Below are 24,494 nucleotides of genomic sequence, written 5' to 3'. Positions count from 1 at the left end.
GTTTTAGCCACAGCAATCAGAGAAGAAAAAGAAATAAAAGGAATCCAAATCAGAAAAGAAGAAGTAAAACTGTCACTATTTGCAGATGACATGATAGTATACATAGAGAATCCTAAAGATGCTACCAGAAAACTACTAAAGCTAACCAATGAATTTGGTAAGGTAGCAGGATACAAAATTAATGCACAGAAATCTCTTGCATTCCTATACACTAATGATGAAAAATCTGCAAGAGAAATTACAGAAACACTCCCATTTACCACTGCAACAAAAATAATAAAATACCTAGGAACAAACCTACCTAAGGAGACAAAAGACCCATAAATAGAAAACTATAAGACACTGATGAAAGAAATTAAAGATACAAACAGATGGAGAGATATACCATGGTCTTGGATTAGAAGAATCAACATTGTGAAAATGACTATACTACCCAAAGCAATCTACAGGTTCAGTGTAATCCCTATCAAACTACCAATGGCATTTTTCACAGAAGTGGAACAAAAAATTTCACAATTTGTATGGGAACACAAAAGACCCTGAATAGCCAAAGCAATCTTGAGAAAGAAAAACGGAGCTGGAGGAATCAGGCTCCTGCACTTCAGACTATACTACGAAGCTACAGTAATCAAGACAGTATACTACTGGCACAAAATAGATCAATGGAACGGGATAGAAAGTGCAGAGGTAAACCCGTGCACATATGGTCACCTTATCTTTGATAAAGGAGGCAAGAATATACAATAGAGAAAAGATAGCCTCTTCAATAAGTGGTGCTGGGAAAAGTGGACAGCTATATGTAAAAGAATGAAATTAGAACAATCCCTAAACCATACACAAAAATAAACTCAAAATGGATTAAAGACCTTAATGTAAGGCCAGACACTATCAAACTCTTAGAGGAAAACATAGGCAGAACACTCTATGACATAAATCACAGCAAGATCCTTTTTGACCCACCTCCTAGAGAAATGGAAATAAAAACAAAAATAAACAAATGGGACCTAATGAAACTTAAAAGCTTTTGCACAGCAAAGGAAACCATAAACAAGACAAAAGACAACCCTCAGAGTGGTAGAAAATATTTGCAAAATGAATAAAAGGACAAAGGATTAATCTCTAAAATTTACAAGCAGCTCATGCAGTTCAATATCAAAAAAACAAACAGCCCAATCCAAAAATGGGCAGAAGACCTAAAGAGACATTTCTCCAAAGATGATATACAGATTGCCAACAAACACATGAAAAGATGCTCAACATCACTAATCATTAGAGAAATGCAAATCAAAACCACAATGAGGTATCACCTCACACCAGTCAGAATGGCCATCACCAAAAATTGTACAAACAATACTTGCCGGAGAGGGTGTGGAGAAAAGGGAACCCTCTTGCACTGTTGGTGGGAATGTAAATGGATACAGCCACCATGGAGAACAGTATGGAAGTTCCTTAAAAAACTACAAATAGAACTACCATATGACTCAGCAGTCCCATTACTGGGCATATACCCTGAGAAAACCATAATTCAAAAACAGTCATGTACCACAATGTTCATTGCAGCACTATTTACAATAGCTAGGACATGGATGCAACCTAAGTGTCCACTGACAGATGAATAGTTAAAGAAGATGTGGCACATATATACAATGGAATATTACTCAGCCATAAGAAGAAATGAAATTGAGTTATTTGTAGTGAGGTGGATGGACCTAGAGTCTGTCATACAGAGTGAAGTAAGTCAGAAAGAGAAAAACAAATACCGTATGCTCACACATATATATGGAATCTAAAAAAAAGGTTCTGAAGAACCTAAGGGCAGGACGGGAATAAAGACACAGATGTAGAGAATGGACTTGAGGACACGGGGAGGGGGAAGGGTAAGCTGGGATGAAGTGAGAGAGTGGCATGGACATCTATACACTACCAAATGTAAAATAGCTAGCTAGTGGGAAGCAGCCACATAGCACAGGGAGATCAGCTCCGTGCTTTGTGACCACCTAGAGGGTGGGATAGGGAGGGTGGGGGGCAGACGCAAGTGGGAGGAGAAATGGGGATACATGTATATGTATAGCTGATTCACTCTGTTATACAGCAGAAAGTAACACACCACTGTAAAACAATGATACTCCAATAAAGATGCTAAAACAAAAACAAAAATAAAAACTAGAAATAAAATCTAATAAGTCTTCTATTTGGGACCGTATGAAGTGAAATTTCTTTCTGAAATATGTAAAGTACTATTTAAGTGTTTGCTATTAAGCTTACATTCTTCCAACAAGCAGTTACTGAACCGACATTATTTCCCACATTAGGTATTTGGAACAAAAGGAACTGTTTATAATCTAGAGGAGAAGAGACAATTACAGTATAAAGAAAAAATGAAGTAGCTACTGAAGTAGAATAACTTCGTCATTAGTAATAATGATGATTAACTGTTCCCTCTCTATAAAGATAGGATGAGTACAATCATCAAGCATATTTTATGGCTTAGTTTAAGTAAACAAAAGCTATACATATCACAAACTCCTTGGATGATTGTGCCAGAGCAGAATTTGAACTTGAATAAGATCACTAAAAAGTGATCTTATGGAAGATCACTGAAGATATACACACTAAATGCTCTGATGCTACAAAGCTGGGCCTCACCTGGTGTTCTCTGCCTCAGTGAATGACACCACCCTTCATCAAAACAGGAAGGCAGGAATCTAGGGGCGATTCTTGGTACCTTCTCCACCTCTCTTCCACACTTTCCTCACATCCATTCCAGTACAGCGGTCAAGGATGCTGGCCATGAGTCAGCTAAGAGTCTGCCACTTTCCCGCTTGGCAAGTCACTGAACCTCTCCGAACCTTGGCAAGTTACTGAACCTCTTCAAACCTCCTGATCTATGTAATTGAGATGGCAAATTCCCACATTTTACAGCTGCAATGAGGATTAAGTAAGACAGTGTAGAACCTGCCACTTGGTAAACCTTCAATAAATGTTAGTGACCACTCATTACCCTACCAATCCATTACTACAGCTTATTGATTTTTCCTCAATACGTGGCTGATCCATCCATTTCTGTCTTTACTCCCCCATCTTGTAAGTACATGTTACCACCGCCTCTCATCTGCACTACTGCAGGTCTCCCCACATCCATTTCTGTTTCTCAGACCCATACTCCACACTGCAACCAGAGTAATTTTTCTTTTTTTTTTTTAACATCTTTATTGGAGTATAATTGCTTTACATTGTTGTGTTAGTTTCTGCTGTATAACAAAGTGAATCCGCTATACGTATACTTATATCCCCTCCCTTGGACTAATTTTTCAAATACACAAATGTGATTATGTCACTTGCTTTTCTCCCTTCGGTGTCTTCCCATTGCTCTGAAGATAAAGACTAAAAGCCTTAGTACAGTGAAAAGGCTCTGTAAGACTTGGCCCCTGACTGCCTCAGCAGCAGCATCTCCCCTCCTTGTCTGCACGGCGCTCCTTTTTGCCTACGAGTCTGTGCAAATGCTCCTTCCTCTGTCAAGGGCTCTCTTCTTCCTACCTTACCTGCCCGGATTCCTCTAGAGCTTCACTCAAACAATCCGTCCTCAAGAAAGCCTTTCGTGGCCCCCAATCTAGGTCTGATCACCCCTTTCCCACATTCCTACCACTCCATTCTTTCCTTCATACATTTATCACAACTATAATTAAATATGCAATTATTTGTTTAATATATGTCTCTCAAGCAGAAAGAAAGGGTCAGGAAGGGCAAAGTTCACCTAGGTGTGCCTAGTTCACTGCTGGATACATAGAGTGGGTGCTGAACAAAGAGAGGTTGTTTTCTCTATTTCAAAGGTAAGAAAACTGAGGCTCAGGGAAATTCAAAACAAAACTCGCCCAAGGTCATAGCAAATAAACTTAGTAGGTCGAAGAGCTCAGATTAGATGATTCTAAACTTCAGACTCCTTTCACCACAGCAGATGACTGTCTCTATAACAGCATGAGAACTTTTCACATTACAATGCCAAAGTTTAGAGGCAACAGAACTGAACTTGTCGATTTTTCTCCTTTGAAATTTATACATTTAAAAAAAATAAGTCTTATTTAAATGGTAAAATTGTCATTAGCTTATTATTATTTCTGTATTAATCTTTCTCATATAAGGATTATAAAACAATGGATGATATTACATTAATAGAATTCATGCTATAAATTCAGTTACACCTGCATACATTTATAACACTTAGTTGTATGGTCTATATTACGTAACTATAGTTCAAATTATTTTATAGTAAAATATCTTTCTGAAAATAGAAAGGAATTACATTTGGGTATAGATATCCAATACACTGATTTTACAAAAATGTACTAAGTACATGGAGAAAAAATTAGATTTATAATTTTTAAAAGAATCATTCCTTCAATTACAATTTCAAAAAAAGGAATACTGAAAATACTCTCAGCTTTCAAATATGATCAATATTAGACGTCTCAGTGAAGATAATACCACTGTGCTTCAGTAAAAAATAGGAAAGAACATAGCAACCCCGGGAACAGGCAGGAAGACCAAAGGCTGGGAAGCATATCTAAGGTTAATCAACCATTATATTAAAAAAGTATATTATTTAATTGTCTTTCATTTAATATGAATGGGTGTTCCCATTTACTTTACCTGTAACCACCAATAAAGTGCCTCCAGATGTTTTCTTCATAGTAAATGTTCACGTATTTGAATATGCTATTGAGAGACTGCTAAGGTCCCTCCCCTACTTTCACTAATCTCACTCAAATAAAAACCAAACCAATAATAGCTAATATCTATTTTAGTTTTATTCCTAAGAAGATCCTAGAGGCATAAATTAAGGAAAAACAGCACAACAAAATGAACTGTCCAACAACAGAATCAATATCTCTCACATATAAATAGTAAGCAGGTAGGAAGGAAAATAAGACAGACTAGTTTTAGTTTATGTGGGATAATCCTGGGATATATTTAAATTGTTTGAGGGTAATGTTCATTTCATACATGAAAAGCAATATATTTAGAAGGTCCAAGAAAAAAGTTCTAGGGTTAAGACTTGATGGAAAAGGCTGTATGAGATCATCCTGATAATGCATTTTGCCTGGCTGACAAAATTAAAAAGCAACTGAAAAAAAAGTAAGGGCAACTACACAACCACAGGATTTAGGTAATGAACTTATATGCTAGAAATTTTTAAATCTTTTTTTTGACATAGTGCCCCTGTGCCTAAATTCAACGGAATTACATGATTCCATGAATGTTTTTCATTACTATTTACTAAAAAGTACATGTAATATTATAAACCTGAAAGCTTTTAAACTGCTGATTTTTCCACACCCATTTCATAGGTGTTTAAATATGTTACTAGTGCCAGACATTAAAATTATAGTTGACCCTGAGCAATGCAGGGGTTAGAGGTACCGAACCCCTATACAGTCAAAAATCCACATGTAACCTTTGATACCACCAAAACTTAACTTCTAAAAGCTTACTGTTGTCTGGAAGCCTTACTGATAACATAAATAATATATTAAAACATATTCTGTATGTTATATGTATATCTATGTATATTTTATGCATTCATGACATACCTAACTTTTTCTTAATTTTTGTGATTTTTCTAGGCTATGTGGTTTGTCTGAGAGTTTTTTCAAATTGTCACAAATCTCCAAAAAATTTTCCAATATATTTATTGAAAAAAAATCCACATATAAGTGGACCCACTCAGTTCAGACCTGTGTTGCTCAAGGGTCAACTGTGTTACAATTCTATTCAACATCATAAAGTAAGCATTAAGAATCTGGGGGCTTCCCTGGTGGTGCAGTGGTTGAGAGTCCGCCTGCCGATGCAGGGGGTATGGGTTCGTGCCCCGGTCCGGGAGGATCCCACGTGCCACGGAGCGGCTGGGACCATAAGCCATGGCCGCTGAGCCTGCGCGTCTGGAGCCTGTGCTCCGCAACGGGAGACGCCACAACAGTGAGAGGCCCCCGTACCGCAAAGGAGAAAAAAAAAAAAAAAAAAAAGAATCTGGAAGACCGAGGAGAGCAAAAAGATTCTGGATTTCAAGAAGAACATGTCAAAAATTTAGTGTATATATATGAAAAGGACCAATAAAGTTTGTATTATAAACCTGCTGTTTAATAGGATAGTAACTAGCAACATGTGGCTATTAGGCTCTTGAAATGTGGCTGATCTGACAAAGAAACTACGTTTTTTAATGCAATTAATTTTAATTAAAATTTTAAAAGTGATCCTTAATTTAGTTCCGAGAAAACTTTTAAGTATGTTTCGAACAAGCTGGGTATGTGAATTTAAGTTTTCAAATGTAAATTTTACCAAATTAAGTATAGATCATGTACTTCTAATAAAAATTTAGTATTTGAATGTGCTGTAAGTATAAAATACACAGTGGAATTTTAAAGACAGTACAAAAAGAAAGTAAAATATCTGACTAGTATTTTTTATGTTACATCATTTTCTATTGATTACATGTTGAAATGGTAATATATTAGCTTTAATGGGCCAAGTAAAATACAATTAAAATTATTTTCACCTGTTCTATATATATATTTTTTTACTGTAGCTACCAGAAAATTTTAAATTATATATGTTGCTTGTGTTATATTTCTTTTGGCAAGTGTGGATACAGACAGTTAAATTGCACTAGAGCCAAAAAAAAAGCCTACAAGACGGTCTACTGCCACAACACTGGGAACTAGGAAAGACTGACGAATATTTAAATGAGTATGTGTTAAGTGATTTTAGTTAGCAACTGTTCTGCCTTGAAGAAATATAACTGGTCTAGTACCAAAAATAACAGCAAAATGTTACCTTTTTGTCTTCCCACTCCTTGACTGAGTTGTTCTGCCCACTTGGAAACTGCAGCACACCTCCAGTGCTGGCAGATAACAGAGGAGGTTGAACCTTGCTAAGGATCTTTGAGCAGAGCCTGAGAGAATCTGTGAGTTCAGTCAAGTGCAATGTCTGGAGGTGGCTTGTCAGGGCAGATATCATCCTGAGCAGCAACTGGGGCAAGTGTTCTGTCTGGATTTCAATGTAAGTCTCCTGAAAATAAAAGCGAAGTGACAGAAGTTTATACAGTGTATAACTCCAAAGTTACGTTATTTAATTTTTAACTTATTCATATATAAGAAAAAGAAATAATTTTACTCATTTTATATGTACCATGCTCTTAATTAACATTGTATGGTCATTTATTATTAATGACGTAAAATTTCTATTCCCAAATACTCAATTATAAGTACTTCGAAGCATGTACTATAAAAGAACCCCAGTTTTATCTGTTACATTACTGAAATTATAACATAACAAAAGTGAATACAATCAGTTAAAAACAAAACAGGCTGAATGTCATACCTGACACAGCACCCTCATACTTCTAGTAGGCTTCAAAATGAGAAAGCAAAGAATTGAGGAGAGAAAAGGGGAAAAGATTTCCAACAGTCTTCATTTAATAGAATCATTAATGAATACAAATGCAGCATTAGACTATTATATACTAAACATGTAAGAATTCAATAACATGCAATTATGAAGTATATTCCATGTATTATATAAGAATTTTATATGTATTATATATAACGTATGTCAGAGGACAAAACGCTTCAAAAATTTTATTTAAAATGCTATGCCAAAAGGGGGAAAAATCAAGTTAATTTAAAAAATGATATTTATTTGAAGATGCGGTCCATTTCCAAAATGAAATATTTGAACTATGTGATTACATTTCCTCAATATTTTTTCACCAAGGTGATCTTACCAAAGAAACTATATCCAACAAAAAATCCACCAGTAAGCAGAAATTGGTCAGCTGTAACTCAGATGAGTTGTTAATATCTCCAGGCCCAATCTGAAGTCTGGCATGCAGTGTCCTCCTAAAAGGACAAAATTCACTTTATCAAGTATCCTATCAAGTGATGACATCATTGTTTTTTAAATGAGTCATGTCAACATTGGGATGCACACGGTTAACTTCTTGTGATGAAGTATGTTCCCTTCCCCTAGGACACTACTGCATCTCTACACGGAAAATTCCCAAAGCAAGATTCCTAGGCTGAACCTCTCCCTATGACACCCATCCTGAACTTCCAAGTGTTCTGGGTGGTTCTATTTTGGACTTATTTCCTATTTCTCCCACTACAGATCTCATCTCCTAGTTAAAATGGACTATTTGCTGCTTGATTTCTAACCTCAGGGCCTTTGTTCATACCAACCTGCCCCCCTGGATAGGCACCCTCTCCCAGCCTCATTCGCTCATATCCAAATGCAGCCATCCTTCAAACGGTACCTCCTCTAAGAAGCCTCTTCTGATACAAGTAGTAGAGATTATTCCTCCAACAAATATGCGCATTAAATCACATTAATCCTATCTGCCCATACACTGCCCTACACTCTGAAGACAACAAAGTAAGAATATGCTACAGTCCCTAGCCAGCAAGAAATATAAGCCTATAGACAAATAACGTAACAATGTGATAGGGTAGGAGAAGTTGATTCTGATGGGAGATTTGAGGGAGTCATAGAAGGCTTCTGAAAGGGGGGTGACCTCTTTATAGGACCTGACCAGATGGGCTAGGGAGAAGAATATTTTAGAAAAAATAACATGAGTGAAAGCTCAGCAGCATCACTGAAGGCTCAGTTAATGTTGTTCAAGGAATAGTCCAGGTTAGCTAAAGAAGGGTATATGTGTATGTTTGTGAATGTGAAAACGAAGTGGAAACCTGGGCCAGGGCCAGGTGGTGAAAAGACACCCACAATTCCTCTACATTCCTACCACATCTTAGTCTCTCTCTTAAGGCACCCGTAACCTTTAATTTAATACAGTACTAGGAATATGCATGAGCATGTCTTACTTGTTCCTGCTGTGAGCTCTTTGAAGACAGGCACTGTCTATATGTCTAGCATAGTGCCTTTCCACTGGGTGCGCAGTAGCTGCTCAATGAGTAAGCAAGCAACTTTCTAAATCATTAAAGGGATTAATTTTATATTTTTAAGAGACTTCTAATCTCGAGATCATAAATGCTTACTTGTTGACTCTATGCTCCCAAGGCTTGAGAGGTTAATCTGCTGCTGAGAGAATTTGGTCTAGAATCCAGACAGAAATTCTACCCAGGTTCACTAGTATTACTGGGTTTTCAGAGCATTTTTTAAGCTTTATGACCTAAGGAGTGGATGATAATATGGGCTGGTTCTATGTTTTTAAAAACATAAAAGTGACCGAGGACTTCTTTGTTATTCAAAGTGAGAAGCATTTTGGGAAAGTGTGCTGAGGCACCAGCCACAAATTTGCTATTTTCTCTGCAACAAAGAAAAACTGGATTACTATAGATTGGAGAGGGAAAATCTTTCATCTATGCTGGTGACTGAATGACTCATCTCTAAACTCCTTTTCAAATCTAAGATTATACGATCAATGATTCTGTATTCTAGAGTGACATGTAGAGACAGATTATGGCCATTAAATGATAGTTGTCAGGAGTAGTAGTAAAATGTATAAAAGAACATTCTTTTCATTAAACTCAAGAACTTAAAAAAAAATAAAGACTGGCTTTGAATGCTATTAAATGAAAATGAATAAAACAGTTTAACGTACCTACAACATTCTTCAAACCAACGTGCAACATAATCCCACATATAATAAGGCTCAAAGGAATTAAAGAGAAGGTTGGCAGTTTTAATCAGTTCTGCTGTTTTCTTATTTTCCCTTAATTTACTAAAAAAAAAAGAAAAAACAAAAACTGATAAATATAACATCTACTTTTTCAAATTTAAATGTGAGTGGAATATTGTTAGGGGAGTACATATTCCTAAGTATTGGCTAGATAACTTGCTAGTGAGAATATTGCAACAAATGATTTTTTTTTTTTTTTTTTTGCTGTACGCGGGCCTCTCACTATTGTAGCCTCTCCCGTTGTGGAGCACAGGCTCCGGACGCGCAGGCTCAGCGGCCATGGCTCACGGGCCCAGCTGCTCCGTGGCATGTGGGATCTTCGCGGACCGGGGCACGAACCCGTGTCCCCTGCATTGGCAGGCGGACTCTCAACCACTGCACCACCAGGGAAGCCCAAATGATTTTTATCTACTATCACTTTATCACTTTATGTGTAGTTATTTTTCCAGATTTGAGTTTTCATAACTCAAATGTATGATCAAGATCAGAAATTAACCTTGCATAAGAAAAACAGCTGTGCTTCTAGCAGAACAGGAAGTTCTTTTTTTTTTTTTTTGCGGTATGCGGGCCTCTCACTGTTGTGGCCTCTCCCGTTGCGGAGCACAGGCTCCGGACATGCAGGCTCAGCGGCCATGGCTCACGGGCCCAGCTGCTCCGTGGCATGTGGGATCTTCCCAGACCGGGGCACGAACCCGGGTCCCCTGCATCAGCAGGCGGACTCTCAACCACTGTGCCACCAGGGAAGCCCAGGAAGTTCTTTTTGAACTATTTTGAGAGCCTGATGGTGAATTTGGCATTAAATTCCTTTGTTTCCCTTGGCACATATAAACTGAGTGGTGATTTTTTTTTAAATTAATTAATTAATTAATCTTTGGTTATGTTGGGTCTTCGCTGCTGTGTGCGGGCTTTCTCTAGTTGTGGCGAGCGGGGGCTACTCTCTGTTGTGGTGCACAGGCTTCTCATTGCGGTGGCTTCTCTTGTTGTGGAGCATGGGCTCTAGGTGCACAGGCTTCAGTAGTTGTGGCATGCAGGCTCAGTAGTTGTGGCTTGCGGGCTCTAGAGTGTAGGCTCAGTAGTTGTAGCACATGGGCTTAGTTGCTCCGTGGCATGTGGGGTCTTCCTGGACCAGGGCTCCAACTCGTGTCCCCTGCACTGGCAGGCGGATTCTTAACCACTGCGCCACCAGGGAAGGCCCGGTGATTTGATTTTGACAGCCTTGATTCTGAAAGAGTTTTGTCTGCTTTCCTGTACTATTCAGGATTTGTTTGAGAAAGGTTAAGTTTATCTTGGTGAGTTTCAATCAAATTATTATTTTTAGCTTGAAAAACAATAACAACAAAAAGAAGTAATACTGTCAATAGCCACTCTTACTGTAATTCCATCAGGGAAAAATAACTTCGTTATTTCAAGTGGGAGCCCTCTAGCCTATTAAATACCCACTTAAGTACCATCTCCTGTCACCCTTCCTAACAATTAAAACAATTATTTTTCTATATAGTGATGTACTGTCAATACAACTAGCATGTTATAGCATGAAAAGCTAATTAAATATTCTATGGACAAAATAAATTATCAGGCAGTGTACAGAATGCAACAGAGTACAAGGTTAGTCAACATTAACTGCTCAAACAAAAATCAGGGGGGATTATATTTATCAGAGATCAAAAACTGTCTTAAAAAGTCTTAATATATAAAAGTATGCTTTAGGAAAGCCCAGGTTATCTCCAAAGTGTCACCAAGGTGACACTAATAAAATGCAAAGTGAGAATTCCCTGGCAGTCCAGTAGTTAGGACTCTGCACTTTCACTGCTGAGGGCCCAGGTTCTATCCCTGGTCAGGGAACTAAGATCCCACAAGCCATGCAGTGCAGCCAAAAAAATTTAATTAATTAATTAATTAAATAAAATGCAAAGTATGTAAAAGAAATTGTTGTCTTGGATCCTTTGTCATAATGATAGATGAGACTGGAAAACAGGTAGGCTCCTTAAAGTAGAGAAGAAATGAAAAAGTAAGACTTTGTCAGCATGTATCTACCACTGACTTAGAGAAGAGGATATGCTAATGTTATATGACTTCTCCCAGGGATTAAAAAAAAATGTGTATATATATACACACACATATATATGTAGAAATAATTTGAAAGAAGAAAGAACCATCACTTGAAAAAAAGTCTTTAAAGAACACCTAGTGCCCTCTGATTCATTTAAATCTGTGTTCACGTCTTTTTCTGACCTATGCTTTGGTCTCCTGAGTGTGTCAAGGCACCAAGAGGGCACTACCCCAGGCAAACTACCAGGCCTGGTTACCAAGCAAGGTATGGCTTTCATTATTAACTGACATGCGAAAGCTAATCTCTTGTGAGTTTGATAAGTGTGAATGAATCCCTGGAATCTGTATCTTCACAGTAACTGCTAAAATTTAGTTTTCTAACCTGGTGAGGTTGAGAACCAACCCTGGAAGGTGGTGGCATTGTACACAGCACTCATGCTACACATGCCTGTTTGAAAGGTCAGTGCAGTTAATTACGAGAGTTCACATTACTAAAATATAGTGATACTTTAAATCAAACTGACTCATTCGTAACACAAATTTCATATAGCAATGTCTACTTTACAAATATTAATAAAAGAGGACCTTTGTGTCATGCTTAATTTTTTGGTAATCCACCTGCTTAACTGAGCGTGATCCTTGCTGAAGGGTGGTTCCATCTGAAGATCCAATTCTGCTTTACACTGAGAATATAATGTTCTAAATACTTCAATGAGGACATCTTCTAGAATTACAGGTCCTAAAATTAATATACATATTAAAGACAATAATTAATATTACAAATCATGATTATCTACAAATTGGCACAATTAAAGTATGCTTTAAAACAGGTATTTTGAAAAAATAATGTTTTTTCCAGAAATGAAACTAAACTTCACATCCTGAGAGGCTAACAGTAAAACAGTAAATAACTGAACAAATGTTTATTTAACTATATAGGTTGACTTAATAAATTATAAAACCAAGGAAACTGGTTTTGCCAGTTAATAGCTCTATTAGCTTGGACAAGTTATTTAACTTCTTTGAGCTTTGGTTTCTTCATGCAGAATGAGGATAATAGCAAACTTATGGGACTATCAGTGTAAGGGTCAGGAAAAATTCTGTAAGATGGGTAGCATGGTTCCCAGAATATAATGAGTACTCAATGAATGTAACTTATATTACTATTATTAATTAAAATAATACAAAAGTGCACAAGGCTAAACTTTACTGCTATAAGAGACGCCAATCTCCTCAGAAAACTTCCTGAACTTCCATCTATTACCACGTAATAGAGCCACTCGTACAACTCAAGTTATTTTTATATTTAAATTTTTTCATTTTTCTTTTAAGAGTTGGTGAGAGAACTTATGCATATTTGCTAAAACTTCTGCACATAATTTAATAAAACTACATACTTTATTATTTCACTTTATCGTTGCTAATATAGTTTCAGTTTTTCTTAATTTCTGTCCCAGGTGCTGTAACTATCTTCCCAAGAGATCTAGTATATAAGAAGTACACAGTGAAGAAAGGGAAAACACATAAAACAAAGGGGATGTGGGGAAGAAGATTGAGGGGTATGACGAAAATATTTTTGCTCAAATCCTTGAATTCTGTCAACTGTAAGATAGTCATGACAGATGATCAGTGTTTCGATTTCAGTACCTTAATCAGGATTAAGAGGGGCTTAGATAGCACCTTTAAGGTGACTCTTCTGCTACCTACATAGTACAGGGTACACATATGATAACATACCAGCTGAATGTACATCTGTATCTTCTTAATGTTCTAGAGTGAATTTTAGGTAAGGAATTGTTGAGAACCTGTATTTAAAGGCCACCTCAAAATACAGAAATTTTTCTAAGTAATGACTTTGTCTTATTTTTATCATGAAGCAATACAAAACAACCGCATATGATCTTATGCCCTAGGATAGTATATATTACCTAGCTCAGGTTTGTCCAGTAAACTGATTAAAATACGAAAAGGTTTTAGATCCTGCATTAAAGTGCTCTCTTCTCCAAATCCATTCACTTGTAAGATCCCCACCATTGCCTTCAAAGAAGAAAAAGTACATTAGTCATTTAAGTAAACAAATTCAAAGATTTTTTCTTAAGAAAAATATTTTTATATACAACCATATGTAAACAGAGATTTACATCTCCTATTGCTTTTCTGAAGTTCTTTTGCTGAAGTTGGCTTTTTTCCTCTGCTAGGGGGAAAAGAAAAGTTATATTCATTTCTCTTGACAGAAGAAGAAAGGGCTTAACTTTTCCACCTTTTTTTCTAGATAAAATGTAAAGAAAATCTAGAAAAATAAATTCATGAATTATTTGATTTCCTAAAAGATAAAAATGTTCCTCTTGACTGTCAACATGCCCCAAACTATCACTCGTTATCATGGCAGCATCTACTATTATGCAATTATTTTCTCATTAGTAACTCAAAACTGTATTCTTATAACCTCACTTATTTCAAACTGTTTCAGATACCGTGTACTCTCTCAGTTTAAGATAGCTTGAATAAATTTAATTGAAGTAAAAATAATATGAAATAAGCCTATAGATCATTTTAATATTTCCATTACAAAAGTAGTTTTAACATTTAAATTCTTGTTGTAACACAAATTTCCCTGGAATTTCAGAGTAAATAACACAGGTCCTGGCTCATTTTTAGAAGAGCTCCAACTTCCATAGGGCAGACAGGTGAGAAGCTGCAACTACGTTGTGATGAACTCATGAAAACAAAGTAAATGAAGAAAAAGATCTCAGGACTTACACAGAAGTGAGTCTAGCTTACCATTACTTACTTATGTTATTGCAGCCATTTGCTTGTTTTCAGTCATTCTTAGGAAGTTTGTGAGTCTTGTCTCCACCCCTTCAACTGTAAATTAATCCATTTAAGGCAGGACTTTGTCTTATTTGTTATTTGTTGAGTAACTACAGTGGTCACGGAGTAACCAAAAAATAAAATGAAAGCATCCATTACCTGAACCAACAATTCTTTTGAAAAGGTAGTGAAATAGTAAGTAGCGTGTTCTTCGGGATTGCTGTGTCTTGTGCTTCTGGGTCCTGTGATAGCACCGTTGTTATCAAAACCTCCATGGAAACAAATTGTAAAATAAATTAAAATGGAATTCTTAAAACTGTTGTTCACTAAATACCAAAACAGCAAATATCTCAAAAACAGCACTAAACACTTACCAATTAGTAGCCCAATCAATGCCAGCAAGAGAGATCATTTTAGATAGTTTAATAAAGGGAAACCAATTCAATACATAAGTGAGTATCATAGTAAACTTCCAGAATTATCTTGGTTTTTTTCAAACAGTGAAAGGACTGAAGATTCAGAAAATCCAAAATAAGTTATATTGTGTCTTCTCACTCTAGGCAGTGAAGAGTTGTGAAGACAGGCCAAACACTCACAAAAAGTATGGAAGAACAAAGTGTACACAATATTTTACTGCCTGAGTGGGAGACAGGTACCATTTGTGGGACAGGAGTACTAGTCCTGATTCCTTTCAAGTTCTGGATATTATGTCATTATTTTAATTATGAATTTATCCTTCTTTGTCCACATACATAGAGTATAACAGCCTCAATTTATAAGGGGAAAAAAATCTTGTCAAAGGGAACATGACCTACAGATTAAAACAGCTTCTTCAACTAAGAAGCTTTTGAGATTTCTTCATACCATACACAACTCATACTGTCTTTATTTTTATTGTCTATTTAAGTAAACTTTTAGTTTCTTAATTTAGGACATACATAAACTTGATAATACTTATGTATGGAACATTTCCCTTCATCCTTTCCTGGCTAAGACCACACATATCAAACACTTACCGAGAAGCCAGGCATAAAGTCTTCGGTTCAGGGACATATCCCTCCTTAATACTACGTGCAGGGCTGCTGACAAGATCCTTATCATGTCTGGTCGAGTGGCCTGCAACAGTTGGGAATGTGGTTGTACTTAATCACATACAAAAATATATTACTTTCTTTCCTCTTTAAAAAAACAATACCTCACAATACATTCAGAACCTGAGGGTTTATGAGGTACTTTCATACAACATCATCTCATTTGATCTTTCAAACACAGGAATTATTACTGCCATGTTACAGATTAGGAAACGGAAAAGCTGGATAACACAGCTATTTAACTGCATAGCTAAAACTATAACTGAAATAGTTTAACCTCCATTTTACATTCTTTATCCTATCCAGTATTAGCAAAATCTGTCAGAAACAAAGAAATTGGAGCCAGAAGGGGCAGACACAAGAAAATAATATGCCTTTAGCCTTTCACATTCATAGTGGTGTCAACTGACTAGAAAGAAACTCTTCAGAAGTTCACTATCTTCATCAATTCCAAGTCTTTCATTTCTTGTTCTTTTTAAAATTTTTATCCTGTAGTACTTCAAACACGGAGAAATACAGAAAACAATATAATGAACCCTTTTTGGAACCATCACCCAGCTTTAACCAATCTTAATTTCTTTTTTTCATTTTACTCCAGGTCTTTTAAAGAGAAATAATTCACTTTTTTCTTTGCCTCTTTCCTAATAGCCTTAATTAGATGTTTAAAATATGATTTACTAAAGGAGATCTGGTTTTAGCTAAAAGGGTTCAAGTTAAAAGGAAAGCAGTTAATTAAATGGCTGTCGATTTTAAGAATATTACTAGATAATCACTTTAGAATAGAATTTTGGAATTTGAGCATTAGAAGGTATGGTAGAAATCACCTAGTCTCACCACTACTTTAGAATAAAGGACCAGAGCCTCACAGGGCCTAAGTACTTAAATGCCTTGTTGGTGTCCAGCTGATAGAGAAGGCACCTCTCCTTAATCAGACTACCCAACTTTTTACTACACCATGCTTTTTGACAGACAGTATTAGAAAGGAATTCACCCAACCTGCTTATTTTAAAGGAATCTTAGAGAAATAATTGACATGTTACAGAACACAGATCATCAACAGCTGCCAAAATATGGTCACTCATCTGAACACAGATGTCTTCTATTCATCTAAGCAATTCTCAAACGGTGGTTCCCAAACTCCTGGGGATCTCTAGGAGCCTTTCAGGAGGACCACAAGGTAAAAAAAAAAAAAAAAAAAAAAAAAAAAAAAAAAAAAAAATTATAAAACAATACTAAGATGTTATTTGCCTTTTTTGATGTGTTAACATTCGCTCTGATCATGCAATACCGGGTAAAACTGCTGGCATCTTAACACAAAAAGAAGCAGTACCAGCAGTGGCATCCACTGTGCTTGTAGTCATTGTATTTTTTTTTACTGTTATGTATTTACAGTAAAAGTCAAAAACAAGAAAAAAAGTCAGTTTCACTTAAGAATGTTGATTAAACAGCAAACATTTAATTAAATACTGACTCTTGAGTACCTGTCTTTTAATATTCTGTGTAATGAAAGGAGTATACATAAAGCACTCCTACTGTAAACTGAAGCATGATGGATGTCTCGAGGAAAAGCACTTGTGTGACTATTTGAATTGTGAGGTGAACTACTAGCTTTTTGTCACAGAATACCACTTTTACCTGAAAGAATGACTGATATGATCTATGACTATTCAGGCTTGGACACCTGGCAGACATTTTCTCAAAAATAAACAAAGTGAGCCTGTCACTTCAAGGGAAAACAATTAATATTCATTGTTACAAATAATAAAATTTGAGCTTCCAAGAGAAAATTAGAATTTTGGAAAATTTGTATTTGGCTTGAAATTATATTGAACTGAACTGAACTGGCTTGAAAGCTTCCCAATACCTAACAAACTTTACTGATGAGATCAGTGGTGATACTAGTAAATGTGATTGTTGTTGTGTTAAAACTTGGGAGATATGCATAATTCAGTAAAACAACACTTTCCAAACAACCAATCATGATGTTACAAAAGCATGTATGGGTAAAAGATCTATTCAAAGTGCAAGACAGACCAGTGGATTTTTTTTTTTTTTTTTTTTTTTTTTTTTTGCGGTATGCAGGCCTCTCACTGTTGTGGTCTCTCCCGTTGCGGAGCACAGGCTCCGGACGCGCAGGCTCAGGGGCCATGGCTCACGGGCCCAGCCGCTCCACGGCATGTGGGACCTTCCCGGAACTGGGCACGAACCTGTGTCTCCTGCATCAGCAGGCGGACTCTCAACCACTGTGCCACCAGGGAAGCCCCAGACCAGTGGATTTTAATGAAACACACTATGAAAAGTTCATTGATATGGTTTTAGACTTCATATTACAACTAATTTTTAAAAAAACTATAAATGTTGAGTTTTGGTGTAGTAGCAAAGAAAAATATACTATATTAGCAAAAAAGACTATTGAAATACTCCTTCCTTTTCCAACTAGTATCTGTGTGAGATCAAATTTTATCCATATACTTCAATCAAAAGAAAAAAATCACAACAGAGTGAATGCTGAAGTAGATACGAGCATTCTGCTTTCTACTATTAGACCAGACATTAAAGAGATTTTCAAAAAATATAAAACAATGCTAATCTACTAATTTTTTTAATGTGTGGGAAAATACTCTCATAAAATATTATTTGTACTCATGTGATAACTTTGTTATTGTTATTTTAAATGATTAGTAAATATTTTAAAATTTGTAAGTTTTAATTTATAATATGATAAACATAGATAGATCTAACCTACATAAGCAAAAGAATTTTTAGGATCCTCAATATTTTTAAAGAGTGTAATGGGGTCCTGAAACCAAAGAACTGCTGATCTACCTATTTAACCTCAGATATGTAGGTCACAGATATTGTCACAAGATATGAAAAGTACTAATGTCTTCCAATCTTATTTTGAGAGAAAAACTTACTTTCCTAAGAAAGTAAGGAGTCACTTCTTGATTACTACTGACATCACTACGTATTGCTAATATGGAAAAAAATTCTATTATAATCTCAATTAAAGGTCTAACTTCTAGAGATTAGGGTCAACTTTCCATACAATTAATAAAGAGAGTCTAATAAACTTGTAAAGTGCTAACACCCCTAACAGCAATCACTCTTTTTGGGATAAGGTAATGAAGGCTCTCTTAAATTACCATTACAATCAATACTTGTTATGAGTTTATTACATGCAAGACATGGAAAGGAGGAAAGTGGGGAACAAAGATTACTCTGTCATGATCCTTTGATCCTTTTTCTCAGGTAATCTAACAATATGGTATAGTAATGGGGGGGAAGAGTATTAGAATTTGTCTGGGTGGAGTATGCACTTTAAAAAAAACATATTCAACACAGCTATTGTTTTCATAATACAAATTATAGAAGGAAGGCAGAGAAAATCTTGGTTGGTAGGGATAAAGAGGTGGTAGAGTAAGAAAGTACTGAAAGAAGTTCAGGCTGAAAAAAGGTTGAGAAGTACTGGTCTAGTGAGATTACATTGTTCTTCTCAATTTAAGTCTACCATGACTTAATTTTTTAGATCTTGCTGAATCATCTATCAGTATACTGAAGGAATAATAGCGTTGAAAGTTTGAAAGGGAAGAGAGCAATGGGAATGTTTAAGAGTAAAGGTTAATACGTTTTTTTAAATAAACATTTTAGGCTTTTGAGCCACATATATTTCTTTGCCATAATCTCCTTTGTTTTCCCTTTCTTTCTTTCTCTCTCTCTCTCTCTCTCTTTCACATCTTTATTGGAGTATAATTGCTTTAAAATGGTGTGTTAGTTTCTGCTTTATAACAAAGTGAATCAGTTATACATATACACATGTTCCCATATCTCTTCCCTCTTGCGTCTCCCTCTCTCCCACCCTCCCTATCCCACCCCTCTGGTGGTCACAAAGCACCAAGCTGATCTCCCCGTGCTATGCGGCTGCTTCCCACTAGCTATCTATCTTATGTTTGGTAGTGTATATATGTCCATGCCACTCTCTCATTTTGTCACAGCTTACCCTTCCCCCTCCCCATATCCTCAAGTCCATTCTCTAGTAGGTCTGTGTCTTTATTCCTGTCTTGCCCCTAGGTTCTTCATGACATTTTTTTTTCTTAGATTCCATATATATGTGTTAGCATACGATATTTGTTTTTCTCTTCCTGACTTAACTTCACTCTGTATGACAGACTCCAGGTCCATCCACTTCACTACAAATAACTCAATTTTGATTCTTTTTATGGCTGAGTAATATTCCATTGTATATATGTGCCACATCTTCTTTATCCATTCATCTGTTGATGGTCACTTAGGTTGCTTCCATGTCCTGGCTGTTGTAAATAGAGCTGCAATGAACATTTTGGTACATGACTCTTTTTGAATTATGGTTTTCTCAGGGATATGCCCAGTAGTGGGATTGCTGAGTCATATGGTAGTTCTATTTGTAGTTTTTTAAGGAACTTCCATACTGTTCTCCATAGTGGATGTATCCATTTACATTCCCACCAACAGTGCAAGAGGGTTCCCTTTTCTCCACACCCTCTCCAGCATTTACTGTCTGTAGATTTTTTGATGATCGCCGATTCTGACTGGTGTGAGGTGATATCTCATTGTAGTTTTGATTTGCATTTCTCTAATGATTAACGATATTAAGCATTCTTTCATGTGTTTGTTGGCAATCTGTATATCTTCTATGGAGAAATGTCTATTTAGGTCTTCTGTCCATTTTTGGATTGGGTTGTTTTTTTGATATTGAGCTGCATGAGCTGCTTGTAAATTTTGGAGATTAATCCTTTGTCAGTTGCTTCATTTGCAAATATTTTCTCCCATTCTGAGGGTTGTCTTTTGGTCTTGTTTAGGGTTTCCTTTGCTGTGCAAAAGCCCTGAAGTTTCATTAGGTCCCATTTGCTTATTTTTGTTTTTATTTTCATTTCTCTAGGAGGTGGGTCACGAAGGATCTTGCTGTGATTTATATCACAGAGTGTTCTGTCTATGTTTTCCTCTAAGAGTTTGATAGTGTCTGGCCTTACATTTAGGTCTTTAATTCATTTTGAGTTTATTTTTGTGTATAGTGTTAGGGAGTGTTCTAATTTCATACTTTTATATGTACCTGTCCAGTTTTCCCAGCATCACTTATTGAAGAGGCTGTCTTTTCTCCATTGTATATTCTTGCCTCCTTTACCAAAGATAAGGTGACCATATGTGCATGGGTTTATCTCTGGGCTTTCTATCCTGTTCCATTGATCTATATTTCTGTTTTTGTGCCAGTACCATACTGTCTTGATGACTGTAGCTTTGTAGTATAGTCTGAAGTCAGGGAGCCTGATTCCTCCAGCTCCATTTTTCGTTCTCAAGGTTGCTTTGGCTATTCGGGGTCTTTTGTGTTTCTATACAAATTGTGAAATTTTTTGTTCCAGTTCTGTGAAAAATACCAGTGGTAGTTTGATAGGGATTGCATTGAATCTGTAGATTGCTTTGGGTAGTAGAGTCATTTTCACAATGTTGATTCTTCCAATCCAAGAACATGGTATATATCTCCATCTATTTGTATCATCTTTAATTTCTTTCATCAGTGTCTTATAATTTTCCTCATACAGGTTTTTTGTCTCCTTAGGTAGGTTTATTCCTAGATATTTTATTCTTTTTGTTGCAATGGTAAATGGGAGTATTTTCACTTTCAGATTTTTCATCATTAGTGTATAGGAATCCCAGAGATTTCTGTGCATTAATTTTGTATCCTGCTACTTTACCAAATTCATTGATTTGCTCTAGTACTTTTCTGGTAGCATCTTTAGGATTCTCTATGTACAGTATCATGTCATCTGCAAACAGTGACAGCTTTACTTCTTCCTTTCCAATTTGGATTCCTTTTATTTCTTTTTCTTCTCTGATTGCTGTGGCTAAAACTTCCAAAACTGTGTTGAATAATAGTGGTGAGTGTGGGCAACCTTGTCTTATTCCTGATCTTAGTGGAAATGGTTTCAGTTTTTCACCATGGAGGATGACATTGGTTGTGGGTTTGTCATATATGGCCTTTATTATGTTGAGGAAAGTTCCCTCTATGCCTACTTTCTGGAGGGTTTTTATCACAAATGGTTGTTGAATTTTGTCAAAAGCTTTCCATCAATTGAGATGATATGGTTTTTCTCCTTCAATTTGTTAATATGGTGTATCACATTGATTGATTTGCGTATACTGAAGAATCCTTGCATTCCTGGGATAAACCCCACTTGATCATGGTGTATGATCCTTTTAATGTGCTGTTGGATTCTGTTTGCTAGTATTTTGTTGAGGATTTTGCATCTATGTTCATCAGTGATATTGGCCTGTAGTTTTCTTTCTTTGTGACATCTTTGTCTGGTTTTGGTATCAGGGTGATGGTGGCCTCGTAAAATGAGTTTGGGAGTGTTCCTCTCTCTGTTATATTTTGGAAGAGTTTGAGAAGGATAGATGTTAGCTCTTCTCTAAACGTTTGATAGAATTCGCCTGTGAAGCCATCGTAAAAAATCATTCTTACCTTGCGGGCTGCTTGCCACCTCTCTACTGGTAAGTTCAGACTACACTAATATGCCCCAGCAGCCGTTTCTGTGAAAAGCCAGAGGCAGAATAAAGGCCCTTGGCTTAAGGATGGCAAGTCTTAAAATAGAAACTGGGGGTGGTTTATGTCCCACCCCTATAAATATACTGTTCCTATTACTAGGGAACAGTATAGGCAATGAAGTGTAAGGTTCTTCAATTATTAATAACTCAATTTCAACCTCAATAAAGTAATAAAGAAAAATTTGAGCATGGCCAACCATAATGAAAATTCACTGGTTATCTACTAACCACAGCTCTTACAAAATCCCAAATAATAGTCTTTTCTGCTAATGACATTTTAGAAACAAACTTACTTTTCCGAGGTAAAAGTTTTCCATTTCTTATTACATTTGTTAGGTATGTAGTTCCACCATTCTGAATACTTACACATTGGTGCTCTAAATTGCTCATCAGAATTTAGAACTCAGAAGAATTTAGATCACTTCCTTAAAAAATGAGGATAGTGATTAAATTAAGTTCCAGCTTCATTTACGATTTAAGTGAGCTATTCTCATCTGTCATGAAGTACTGTTGACCCATGAACAAAGAGGGGGTTAAGAGTGTCGACAGTTAATGCAAAATCCAAGCATAATTTCAGTTGGCCCTCCATATCTGCAGTTCCATATCCTAGGATTCAAAAACCATGGATTCTGTAGTACTGTAGTATTTACTACTGAAAAAAAATCTGCATATAAGTGGACCTGTGCAGTTCAAACCCTTGTTCAAATTTCAACTGTACTAGAGAATGTCAGAGTAACTAAATATTTGGCTTTCAAATTACAGCCAACTCTGCTAAGACATACATCCCCCAAATCACCAAACCAAGAAAAGATGACATTAGGACAGAGATAACAGCTAGGTAGAAGGCCTGGGTCTCAGAGTCTTGGCTTACTCACAGCTAGCAATGAATAACAGTACCTCTTGCTTTTTAAAGGTTAAAACTTTTTTTTTAAAGGTATGAAATAATCTATTTCATTCTTCATATTCTTATCGAAATCAATAAATCTTATTTTCCCCAAAATTTCACAAATTCCACTCCTTAAAAAGGGAACTTGTTTTCTATGTACTTACTGGTTTATAAAATAAAAGAATCCAACTTAAATCCAATTTTAAAGATAACTACACATTAGGAATCTATGAATTGCAAAAGAATGCCTTATGTTGATATTGGTATTACTGTTTTACCTGACTCATGTGGAATGGAAAACAGAAGAGTATGAGGTCCAGTGTGCTTCTCTGTACCAGTACACTTGAATCCTGCACTGAAGTGCTTACTGCTTCTACCTAAAATAAGAGAGTTTTTAGTATCTATTGTGTATTACCCTGGGAAATAGTTACCATGAAAATGTAACAATGCTTCATTTTCCTCAAAAAATAGAAGAATGCTTCCAAGTTTCTTTTATCACTAATTACACATTTTTACATTGTTTTGAATAGGTAAATATAATAGTTTAAAATTAAGGAGCACAAAAGAGTACACAGCCAAAAGGTTCTCCCCCATCTGTTTCCAGCCACCCAGTTTTATTTGTGTAAACAATCAAGACTACCAGCGAATACTTTCTGCAAATATAAGTAAATAAAAACATGCATGCATAATCCCAAACTCTGCCTTTTTCATTTAACAACATACTCTGAAGAGCTTTCCTTCACAATACATAAAGAGCTTAATTTTTTATATCCAAAGAAATACTTCCTGTCATAGATGAATCCTAATTTATTTAACTAGGCTCCTAATGATGGACATTTATACTGCTTACAACCATTTACTATTGTAAATAATGTTGCAATATACTTACATAATATACAAGCACACCTATAGGATAAATCTTTCAAAGCAGAATTGCCAGATATTGTGATATACGCAGTTGCAATTTAAATAGTGTAATGCTTTGTCTTAAGGTTATGTATATTTATATTCTCACCAGCTCTGTGTGACCATTTGTTTTTCCGTGTTAACCTACACGTTTTTTTTTGCCAATCTGATATATGAAAATGGGTATCTTCATACAGTTTAAATTTTTATTTCTCTTCTTATAAATAACACTGAGAATTTTTTCATACCTTTGAATTATTTTTATTTCCTTACGTTAAGTTTCTGTTCAAATCAATTTTTCTACTTGACTGTTAATATTTACTTATTTATTTACGTAGCTCTTTGAATAATAAGGAGGTTAGTCCTTTGACTGTGATGTATTATAAACAGTTTTCCAATTATGGCACTTGTTTTTTAAAGAAATTTAAAAAAATGACTTCTTTAAAACTTCCATTAAGTCATTAAAAGGAAATGTAACAATACA

General features: G+C 35.9%; 1 protein-coding gene across 3 annotated transcripts in view; it reads right to left on the bottom strand.

Annotated features, from left to right (window-relative positions):
• The window catches only part of DOP1A (DOP1 leucine zipper like protein A), a 111,153-nt gene that overhangs the window by 47,049 nt on the left and 39,610 nt on the right, over window positions 1-24,494 (bottom strand). For all 3 annotated transcript variants that reach the window (XM_060115076.1, XM_060115078.1, XM_060115079.1), the window contains exons 6-13: window positions 23,383-23,481; window positions 15,565-15,664; window positions 14,708-14,817; window positions 13,666-13,774; window positions 12,356-12,476; window positions 9,611-9,730; window positions 7,778-7,892; window positions 6,829-7,062 (exon numbers count right to left, since the gene is read on the bottom strand). In XM_060115076.1, the coding sequence (XP_059971059.1) occupies window positions 6,829-7,062; window positions 7,778-7,892; window positions 9,611-9,730; window positions 12,356-12,476; window positions 13,666-13,774; window positions 14,708-14,817; window positions 15,565-15,664; window positions 23,383-23,481 (1,008 nt within the window). The remainder of the gene's footprint in view (window positions 1-6,828; window positions 7,063-7,777; window positions 7,893-9,610; window positions 9,731-12,355; window positions 12,477-13,665; window positions 13,775-14,707; window positions 14,818-15,564; window positions 15,665-23,382; window positions 23,482-24,494) is intronic.

This window comes from Mesoplodon densirostris, chromosome 12 (genome assembly GCF_025265405.1).
Source record: "Mesoplodon densirostris isolate mMesDen1 chromosome 12, mMesDen1 primary haplotype, whole genome shotgun sequence".
Taxonomy (NCBI): Eukaryota; Metazoa; Chordata; class Mammalia; order Artiodactyla; family Ziphiidae; genus Mesoplodon; species Mesoplodon densirostris.
The sequence above is the reverse complement of the archived record's forward strand: the minus strand, read 5'-3'. Positions and strand labels throughout refer to the sequence as shown.